This window comes from Apaloderma vittatum, unplaced genomic scaffold (assembly GCF_000703405.1).
Source record: "Apaloderma vittatum isolate BGI_N311 unplaced genomic scaffold, ASM70340v1 scaffold6297, whole genome shotgun sequence".
Lineage (NCBI taxonomy): Eukaryota > Metazoa > Chordata > Aves > Trogoniformes > Trogonidae > Apaloderma > Apaloderma vittatum.
In genome coordinates, this window is record NW_009727731.1 from 8,986 (window position 1) to 20,282 (window position 11,297).

Sequence of the window (11,297 nt, forward strand, 5' to 3'; positions counted from 1 at the left end):
GACCATGAAAGCTGTATACTGGTTTGGGGCTGTTGCAAGAATAGGTACTACAGTCATGTCATTTGTAATGCTCCTTCACGCCGTTTTGCACAGCAGTTAGGAGACATCCCTGAAATTGCAAGGTCTTTAATTGTGTCAGTATTGACACTACCTGCTAGAACTCTTCACAAGTAGACATTTCTTAAAACGTTTAATAAACAAACGCTACTGCTTCATATTGTAAAATAGTCTTTTGACTTTGTATGGACTTAATAAAAAAGATTATTAGTTCTGTTTCCTCTTTCCAGACAGCGATGGCAGAAGATGATACTAATGCAGAAGAATACCCCACTGAAATTCATGATTATCTTGCAGCGTTTGAAAAATCTCTTGGTTCTGTAGATGAGATGCTGAAGACAATGATGTCAGTCTCCAGGAGTGAGCTTGTACAGAAGGTAATCTTCCTCTTTGCAATTAATACAAGAATACCTGAGAACTCCAAGGAGTCTGTTAAGCTAGCCCACTGCGCAGAGAAATAACAAATATGACCCTTCCTACCCTCGATACCTAATATTTGAAATTCTTAGATTTCAAGGATATTCACAGTGTCTTGCAAACTAAACAGTGAAATATATGCACTTCCAAGCTGAAAAGTCATGGTCTTACGAGTGAGTCATTTAGGCAGGAGACATTCTAGCTTATTCCTGGCCTTTCTGAAAGCGCCTACCGACTTCTCCTTCATAAGGGAGAGGTCATTCACATTTCTATCCGAGATCTTTTCACAACAAACTTAATGGAACCTGGATGTAAACGTGAATTGACAGCAGTGAGAATTGATCTGATTCTAGAAGTCTAGACTTGCAGAACCTGGTGCCTGAAAAATGGAACTGTCTCCTCTAGCTGTGTTATAATATAAGCACGAGTCTGTAAAATGTGTTTTGTTTTTTTCAGAGCATAGTCAGAGCCATGTACTGCCCGAAGACTCCATGCAAGCTTCTCTATCTTTTAACATTTAAAGCCTAACATGGAATTTCTTCCTGTAGGGCAAAAAAAAGCCAGCACATGAGGGAACTTCTTTATCCTCTGAGGATTTCTAACACAAATAAATTACAAAGAAAACAGTCTTGACAACACCGATCTTCTGACAGTACCCATGTTAGAACTAGTAAGCTGTATAATGATGTTATCAGAGTTTCTGGAAATTCTACAGGACTAAAATAATAAATTGACTTTGACAGTCAAAGCAAAAAACACCCTCATTACTTTTGTTCTTCATTTGCTTTACAGCCCTAAGTATTCCAGCTTGTGTTGAACACAGTCTGTCATGTGTGGTTCTAATGTTCATTGATTGTCTGTAGCTGCTACATTTACATTTGAGCTTCAGCAATCTTAAGACGTTTTTTCCTTTCCCTGATTGATACCAACAACTACTTTGAATTAAATTTCTGTGGAAAAATAGGGATTTATTTCTGACTATGGAAACAGTAGCCTATGAGCTATGTGCCAAGAGATTTCCGTCCTTTTGGCCGTATGGGACTGGGGTGTGAATACTTGCAGAGGAGAGAATGGTTCCGTGAGGGCATGGAAATAGATGTAGACATGATCTCAGTGACCCCGTGGCACAAAAATGTTCTCATTCAGTGTGTACTTTTTTTAATGAAGACATTCACAATTATAAAATGTGCAAATTACTAAAATGTGTGCACCTGTTGCTTAAAAATGTGCAAGTACGGTGTGGGTTTTTTTTTTTTTTCATTCTAGTTAGATCCTCTTGAGCAAGCGAAGCTGGATTTGGTTTCGGTGTACACGTTAAATTCAATGTTCTGGGGTAAGTATGTGGTAGGAGGAAAAAGTAGTATCTATGATTGCCATTTGAACACCTTCTAGACAGCTGCAAACATTAAATAATCGTATTTCATCGCTAAAGAATTAGAAACGTGTAATTATCCTGAGAATCCAAAATATTGCTGTTCATAGGGTAAATGATGTTGAAACTCCAAATCAACAACTGATATTTACAAAAGCTGACTTTGTACATGCACGAAGAAGTTTCTTTCGGTTCCTTTGTGGCAACCTCTTCTGTCCTTTTAAGGACAGAAAGTTTAGCCGTGTTAGATTTCTTTTTTCTTTTTCCTAGCTGCAATATTTGGTGATAACAGTTTGTCAGATACTTAACAACACAGTTAACTCCACTTCTTATTAATGGTTTTATGTGGAAACTATAGTTTTCCTATAGGACTGATTAATTGCGTCCTCAGACATAACAGCTTTCAGTTTCAAAAAAACCCATTTTTCTTTCTTATAGTGTACTTGGCTACTCAGGGAATCAATCCAAAGGAACATCCAGTGAAACAAGAACTGGTAAGGTTCTTACACCGTGCACTGCAATGTCTTGCCTTGCTCAGGACAGTTAACTCGTATAGAAGTAAAAAAAACCCTGTTTATATGTACGTTGAAAATTGATACGTTGCCATAATAATATACTTATGCTACATCATATTATGTAACTGTTCATATGTCCTGCTAGGCTGTCTAAAATAAGAAAGTCATAATTTTAGTTAGAAAAAGTACTGTTTAGAGCAAAGTTGTAGAGTCTGTTGAAATCGGAAAAGAACAAGATGAATGGTATCGTCTTATCTTTTATTTTCTCTGCCTCCGAGAACTGGATTCTGAGCAGAGCAGCTTTTCACTTGTATCTGTTAAATGGAAAAATGTTATGTGTCTGATAATAATTTATAACTTCCAGTATGGTTTGGTTTTTTTTTTTTATAAATACTTGGAATCATGTTAATCTCTGAGGCTGCCTTTTCTTACTTTTGTATGACTCTAAAAGTACAGTGTGGTTGATTTACTAGCGAAGACGGGAAAGAGCCCTCCTCCCCCTTCCAAGTCCTCCATTAATTCATTTTCTCAGCAGTAAAGAATCCAGTTCAGCAACAAAGCTAAAAGCTTTTTTGGCACCAGTTGTATGTGTATTGTCCAGTAATTCTGCATTAGTGACATATTTACAACCTATAATAAATCTTTTTAGGTTTGTCTTTATATTCCATTTAGATGCATGACTACAGTATAGGAGGCTGGCTATCTTGAAAATTCTGCTGACTTAAAAAATCAAATCATTTAGCCTCAAGAAAAAATAGAAATCAAAACTTACAGCTACCCATTTTAATTCCTGTATAAGTGAAAATATTAAATCTGGGCAATTGTGAAATACTTAGCTTAAATGTAATCCTTACATAACCAGAGGAACGGAAGATAGGGCTGAAAAATGTGGAAAGCTAGCCTGAATAACAAGTATACTTCTATTTTTAATTTTGTGAGGTCTTCAGTAGTCTAGACTGTATCATATTAAAACCCAGATCAGTTAATATTTCATGAGCTTTCAGTCAGTTTCTTGTTCCTCCTATATTATATAGTGTCTGAATATTGTGTTAATTTAGTGATACTAAAAAAATAAATTTTATCCATTTCGCTGTGGATATTTTATGCTGGTATTTTACTTCACAACTACCAGTCGTTTTAACTCTGAAGAATGAGTGAATTACCTAGATTCTTATCCAGTTCTCTTTTCCTTTTCCAAGTATCAAGGTGAATGACTGCACTTTCCTTCTGTCCAAGAGCACTGTGACGTTCTTATTCATGTGGAAAAGGATTTAAAAAGACTGTTGTATCATGATGGTGTTGGAGTTGCTCTCCTTGTGTGCGTACAGGGAATACACAGGGATTCAAACTGTATTAATAAAACTCACATGCAAGCGATCACAGTTAATTTCTTCTGTCACATTGACATTTGTCAACTCCTTTTTCCCATGTTGAGACGTGTAGGCTTGCCATCTGTTCTCATTAGCCACCTCGGTCACCAAAGAAACATCAGTCTATCACGATTTCAGATGCTGTAAAGCTCTCCTCATTAAAACTATGGTTTTGATGCAGAAAAAGTGGCCAATTTTTTGACAGGTTGGTTGCTTGTAATGATTGCTGAAGAAGTGAAGAACAGTTCTGTAGTGTAGGTCTCAACTTTTGTTCCAGATTCAAAGAGCTGTCAGTGGCCGTGTGAGAAATGTGTGAGTTACATAATATGAACATGGAGTTAGTCAGCAGTATCCATAAATGTTTCCATTATCCACATTTGTAGTTTGGGTATCGGGCAGAGCGCTGCATATGTGTGTGTATATATGTGACTGCTGTTTGTATTACGGTAACACCTAAAGGCTAAATATGTAGATAGGAAATCTGTCAGCCACCCTTGTATGTATTTTACAGAATTACCCTAAATGTCCTCTTTAGTCAGTGAAGAGAAGCGGGCTCTTAGCAGAGGGTCATTCCCATCTCAGAAGGATTTAGGTACCCTCTCAGAAAAGTCTTCTTCCTTGATAGCAGAAGTAGGTGAGGATGAGTAGGCACGTAAATGAGATTGTTAAGCTGGGAGGGTATATTTAGGTGCGGCTCAATCCAAGCCATGCTTTTTAGACACCAAATGACCATGGCAGGCTCACATGGCAAGAAAGTATCCTCTTGCTTTATGGAATGGCAGTGGAAACAGGCTTTTCCTGTCATTTGTTGTCTTAAAAGCAACTTCTGGTACAGCTGGAAATTCATCAGGCTGCCTTAAAGAGGTTTATTGATGAGCCCCCTTGACCATTTGAGGATCTTAAACACAAGATTTTTGTGTAGTTGCATGTGTAACGCTTGTAATGTCTTTGATTTTGTGCTTTTTGGCTTCGCTTGGACATGCTGAACTTACATATTTATTTCTTTTTAGGCAGCAGTCAGGCAGTATAATTAATCTGTAAATATGTCAAATATCTCAATATTATTTTGCCATCTTTATGTAAACCAAACTCTGAATTCAGCTCAGTATTTCTTTTTTCTAACTTTGCTTGCAAAGGCCTCAAGTTTGCAAAGAGCCTGATATATTTATTTAAATGATGCTGGTTTTCTAGGTATTATAGAAATGTACAGCGTGGAGAGCTCCAACCCACTGCTTTTATTTTAGCAGCCATCTTGGGAGAGTGGTGTGAAATACACTTTTTTTTTTGTTTTTTTTCAGGAGAGAATAAGAACATACATGAACAAGGTCAAAGAAATAGCAGACAAGAAAAAGGCATCCAAACTTGATAAAGGAGCTGCTTCTAGATTTGTAAAAAATGCACTCTGGGAACCAAAGGCTGAAAACGAACGTGCCTCCAAAACTCCTGCTAAAGGAAAAAAGAGAAAGATGAACTAAATTTTTGTTTCCCCGTATGTAAATTAGAGACACTTAGAACTTATTTTCAAATGTGTTTTGCAAACTGCACCCCTCTTGCAAAGGTGCTGTATAGCAGCTTTGTGATGAAGTTATTTACATGGTTGTGTTTTGTCCAGAACATTTGTTGCTGCGGCGATTGCGTTGTGTGTGTATCTGAAAGCGCCTTTTGATGCAAGAGAAGTAACATTTCATTATGCAAATGATAATGACCTGACATACCCTTGCTGGTAATGGATGCTAATATTGTTTTGCTCATAATGCTTAAGAATTCAATTTTTTTTTACATGTCCTTAATCTCCTGAGTATTAAAAAGTCTCAAACAATGCCATCCAGCCTGTGGTGTTTATGAAAGAGTCATGTTTACTTCGTCATTACACACTGTACGAAATGCTGCGTTTGTAGAGTTTAGTGTGTTAAACTGTTTTCTTTTCAGCTTCTGAACTTGAACGTATGTTGTATTCCCTTACTAACCGAGCTTCGAGGGCCACAAGCAAACTGCCTGGGTTTCAATACTAAGCCACTGGGCCTAGTCCATGGAAAAAGCGGACATCCCCAAAGGGCAATTTGGAGGGTCCAAAAAAAGGAGCAGTCTGAGGACAGCTATTAGGAAACAGCACATTCAGGAATTTCATTGGAATTTTGGCTGCAGTGCTCATCCCTTACTGCTGACACTATGAGACAGAAACCTGCTCTGCGGTGGTAGGAGTGTGGTCATCCATTGGTATTTCTCAAATCTTCATCAGAGAAAGCATTCTCTGGTGCAATAAAAACTTGCAAATACTCTGTTTTCCTCAAAGCGTGAAGCTTAGTCATTTAGGAGAGGAGATGTGTTAAGTTTCTTCAGAAGAACCTCACTAGTTCATTTTTCAATATGCAAAGCAAAACTCAATTATCTGCCCAAATGTTATTCAAAAATTAGCATTAACCTAACTACTTAAGAAGGCAAAATAAACAATTTAGTTCACCAAAAATGCAGTTCGGGTGGCGGTCTACAAAACTGGTAGGGAAGTGCTGTTAGTGTGAAAGACTAGATGATAAGAACAAATGAATCCAGTCTACCTGTAGCACTGCAAGCTGAATCGTGTGCAGTGGCTGGTGACTGTCCTTACAGAGTTGCACTGCATCATGCAATACAGAATATGGACTAAATTGATTTAGGTGCCACAATGAAGGTTCTCGTGTCACTGACTATCTAAAAATATGTATTTGGAAGTAAAAGTTCAATACACCAACAAGTTTATTAAACTCAAATCATCATTGCCTATCTCTAGAGACTTCCAGTGGCTGCTATGAATTTACACATTTCTGTTTATGATAAAGTCTTAGAATAAATAGCAATTCCTTCGACTAACAAGAGAACTTGCTTGTATATATGTTCACATAGGTACTTAACCTTGCTGCCTCAGATCTACAGGGCTGCTCAGGTGAGTATGCGTGTCAAAGGCCCATAAACATTTGCCAGCTGAAAGCTGAAACGAGAATGCTGTATTTCTGCAGATTAATGTCACAGTTGTGCCAAACGAAAGAGCTGTTGGACTCGGAAATCTTTTTTTTTGTGCAATTAAGGTTAAAAATGCAAAAGACCCAAAGTGTGTGTTCTTGACCAAAGATAACTACTTGCTTGTAAGGCAGTTAGTTCTTCCTTTGGTGCACTCAGTAGATTTGGACAGAGTTTATTTGGAAGTGTGCGTGTCTTGTCGTGTAGCTCTTCTAAGTCTGCTACAGATGTAGACTATCATAAACAGCCTTCTGGACTTTGTGTGGGTTTAGAGGTCTGCATGTGCAAAGCATGAGGTTCAAAATATTGATCTCAAACCCATCAATTTAAAATAAAAAAAGAAGGCCAGGTGTCCTATGAACTGATTGAGAAGACAGTAGAAGTGGTCTGAAGTGGCATGAGCCAATAATACAGAGATTTTTCTGGGAGATAGCATAGTTTGAGAGGGATTGTCTAGAGGAAATGAGTAGCTCAGCTTGTAAATTAAAAGGGGATTGGAGGACATTTCCATTACATGATTTTCCTCTTAAGCTTCAGTTATAGTTTTTGTTTTAAAAGGATCATTTTGAAAAGGATCATAATTCAGTGTCCAGTAGAGTACACAGGATTCATTGGTAGATGTTTAAACAAGAATAATGCCAGGCTATTAGCTAAGACTTACTGAGGTAGAAATCCATCTGGTATAATTAATTATATAAAGGTATTTGGCATTTGTGATAGTGCAGCTTAAACAGATCTAACAAATGCAACTTTGTAAACTTTTTTTTTTAAGAATTGTATCATTCAGTATGGTTGTTCACAACCTGAATTTGTGGCTTTTCTAACACAAACAACCCAGACAAATGCCCCACAAACTGAGCAGCATCACCATGTGCTTGTTATTCACTAACAGCCCGATTAGAAAGAGGCTTGAAATACACGATCATGAATGCTAAATGTTTTTAATATCACTTAAATCTTCTTGAGACATCTAGACTTCGGGATAGGCGTTTAACGTGCCTGAAGTCTCAAATGTGAAATGACATGACTGAACATCGTTTGCCGGAGTTCCTCCCTGGAAAAGCTACGTGAGTATTGGAATAAAAAGGTAACAGCTTCCCTGCCTCAAAACAGGAGACTGGCAAGAAGAACACTTATTGCAGCGGCTCTGTGCGTGGATCTGCACGAGCTGTAGTCTGTAGAAAGGTTCTAGGGGGCCTGAAAGGGAAAGGAGAACATCTGGGAGACTTGTCCTGTTGCATGTGCTGAGTATGGTGAAGAAATACCAGTTAATACCAATGGAATGTGAAGAGTTGCTATTATATACTAAGTTATTAGTAGCAGCAAATTAAAGTCTTAATGAACTTAAGATATTTAAAGAGAATATTAAGGTGTGTTTTGATTTTGCTATAAATACATGTTAATTAATATTGGTTAGACAGACCAGCTACGAGAAGCACTAAGAAAACTGCTGTTTCTGAGAACGTTTTTTAAGTAATACTGTGTTTTGATAGATGCATTTAATACATTATGCATTTTTGAAACTTTTCTTGCTTTCTAGTCTCTGCACCAAGAAAGCGATGAAGTTAGCAAGAGCGTTCAAAGTTAGCTGCTATGACTAGAATTTGATATGAGGTTGCACGGGGGTTTTCCAAGCTTACCCAAAAAACAATTCAGAAGAGAAATGAAAATGCAACTCGAGATTTTAAGCCCCACTAGTGTTAAATAACTACATTAAAATAGCAAACAGCACTTGGGGGCGTCGGGGAAGCTCTGTGCTTGGCAAAATTTGGAGGTCATTGGATAGCAGGGGCTTGATTCGTGGGCCTTAAAGTCAGTGGGAGACTTTCCACTTGGTCCTCAAGGACTTTGGTCCTTGAATTAGTGTGGCTGCATTGACCTGCTACAGTTGGACAGGAAAAGTAGATTACTTATCACATCAGTGGCTCGGGACGTTGTAGTAGAGTCTGGCCACTACTCAATGATTTTTCAATGAATTATCTTTTTCATGATGCATTTAAATGTCGAGTGAAAGATTTCTTCCTTCTACACATATGCTTCTCCGAAAAACATTGCAGGGAGAAAACTCCATGGTGTTAACTGTCCCAGTCATGATTTTTACCAGAACAAAATGGGCAGCTTTGACCTGAGAAACTACATTTTCTCCCAACTGTGTTAAGTTTCTGCAGATCCACTCAGAGGAAACCTCGCTCTGTTTAGCGTGGCTGCAAACAAACTAATCTTAATAGAACGTACCCTTATAAATGCTAGCCATGAGTTGGGACGTCAACACATCACTGGTGCTCGTTACTACTCCTTCAATGTTTATTGCTGGAGAACTGCATCCTCAAAAGTGTATGTTTTATTAAGTCATTCTATTTTCTCCTGGCCTTGAAAATCAATCCTAGCATGAAACTTTTTGACAAAAAGTATAAATGTTGCAGTTTCTTTGGAAATCTCCTCAAAACATAGTTGTCTAGAATGAGAAAAGTTAAACAAGCTTAATTTTTTCTCAGAATTAAGAATTGGATTTAAGAGGGTAGTGGGGCTGGGACCATTACAAATGTCAAGGGAAATCCTGGTTTGAATAGTAAATGACATGCTTTGCCCAGGGATTGATGAAGACCTGGTCCTGCAGCCCCAGGAGAGACCCGGATTAAGGCTTCTGTCAGCTCTTGGCTTTTGGGAGTTGTGAACAGCAAACTCTGTAACTGGAAACATGGGTGGAAGTGTGTCAGTGTAAGGAGTTCTGTGGTGTGGGGTTCCTTCTGGCAAGATCTCACTGAATTTTTGATTCAATTCATGCAGGTTCTCCTCTACTTCAAACTTCCCTGTTTAACATTGCTACAAGCTGTGATATGTGCCAAGTTATCATTAAAAAAAAAAAGCACCATCTTGACTGCAATGTCATTTCCTTCCCTCAGACGTGTCTGGCCAGTAACGCAGAGAGTTAAAGTGTAAGCAAACAATAGTAAACTATTTTTGATGCGAATCAGAAGTGGGGGGAAAATAATCATCTTCAGCTACACGGTGACCTGCAAACCAGAATGTAATTGGAGAAATAATCGCGAGGCTTTGCAGAATGTTCTGCCTCTCCAGAACAGTAAGTCTGACAAACTTCACGGCAAAGAAACTTTCCAACGTAGAGAGCCAAAATAATTGAAATTAGTTGCATCTCAAGTGTCAGCAGGTTTACTCTTTTGTCATAAACTGAGGTATAAAGATGCCAAAACAGGGCATTAACTAACAAGACTATGTACGTTTCTTAAAAATCTACTTGCCAGTGATTGAAAAAAATCTGCTAGGGTACAGCAATTTAGGGGAAATAACACAGAAAATAAATGATGCAGTTTGCCATTTCAGAATAATGTGACGCATGACTGGGAGGTTGGATTAAATGATCTCTAAGGTCCCTTCTAGGCCATCCTATGATTCTATATTAGGAAAACACTGAAGTTCTGCAGTTTAATTTTTCTTTTTGATAATTTGCTTCGAGTGATATTCCTTGTAGATAGGAATACTTTTTGTTTTGCAGATCACTCCTAGCACCTTTAGCATTAGCAGTAGTTTGGTTTGGATTTTGTGGGGTTTTTGGTTTTTGTTTTTTTCCCCTCTAATTTCTGCTTTCCAGTATGATGCACTTGTAATATTTTTACCAATACAGCTAACAGCCTCCCTTCTCGCTGACTTTTAACCTCGCCTGTAGGAGAAGATTACAGATCTATGGAACACTTAGTGCTGGTGATCTAAGAAACAGACCTTGAACTGCTCAGTTTTCATCAGCTGTACCAAGGGGAAAAGAGCAAAAGCTTGTTTTTACTACTAAGTTGAGTGAATATGGCATGGAAATCTTGTAATGGCAAGGTATCAATTTTGCAAAGTGATATATTTCAGAGGGGATGCTAAATTTGACTGTGAATAAAAAGCTTTATAAATGGAACGTTTAAGAGGCTATCTTTTACTTTTCAGCGTAGGGTTGCCGTGACATGCATCATTTCAATTTGGCAGTCCTGGCAAATGGATGGGAGCAATTCAGTATGATAATTCAGCATTGCCAAGAGGCTTCTTCTCAGTCTAGTGTGGACACATTCCCTGAACGAAATGAAAGCCTGTATTAAGTGACAGAACATAGGTCTAATTCAGCACTATGTTGTTCCAGCTTTACATCAAGACAATCTTGATATTAAAGGTACCGAGATGGTACATCCAAAGAGTACACGGGCAACAAAATAATTTTCAAGCTAGGCATCACCTCAGATTCACGGCGATGTAGCTTGCATAGCAATGATCCAGAATAGGCAGAAAAGAAACAAAATTCAGCCGTGCTTGCAAATAAACACTTTGAAAGCAGTAATTCTAGGAGCACATTCTTAGGCGCTGTTGATCAGCAGAGTCTGTTAAAGTAAGTGAGCAGGTGCTGACTTACGCAAGTGAAAAAGTTGTCTGAAACAGCAGTAGTCTTTGACATTCTCTCATTTGATCTGAGTGTTCATTTTCATGAATATGTTGTAGTCTTTGTTTCCTAGAATTTTATTTTTTGTTACTTGAATGTTATTTAGCTTCACGGGAACAAATTAGTCATTGTTTAAAGTC

At 38.0% G+C, this 11,297-nt stretch overlaps 1 protein-coding gene across 1 annotated transcript; it reads left to right on the forward strand.

Annotated features, from left to right (window-relative positions):
• The first annotated feature begins 293 nt into the window (after positions 1-293).
• C1D (C1D nuclear receptor corepressor) lies at positions 294-5,206 on the forward strand. Its single transcript, XM_009873772.1, has 4 exons — positions 294-434; positions 1,741-1,807; positions 2,285-2,340; positions 5,030-5,206. Exons 1-4 carry the CDS (start codon positions 294-296, stop codon positions 5,204-5,206), a joined length of 441 nt encoding a protein of 146 aa, XP_009872074.1.
• The last annotated feature ends 6,091 nt before the right edge of the window (positions 5,207-11,297 follow it).

Coding starts and splice junctions, on each gene's coding strand:
- C1D (XM_009873772.1), top strand. CDS start 294: ATGGCAGAAGATGATACTAATGCAGAAGAATACCCCACTGAAATTCAT. Junction 435..1,740: donor GGAGTGAGCTTGTACAGAAG/GTAATCTTCCTC, acceptor TTTTCATTCTAG/TTAGATCCTCTTGAGCAAGC. Junction 1,808..2,284: donor GTTAAATTCAATGTTCTGGG/GTAAGTATGTGG, acceptor TCTTTCTTATAG/TGTACTTGGCTACTCAGGGA.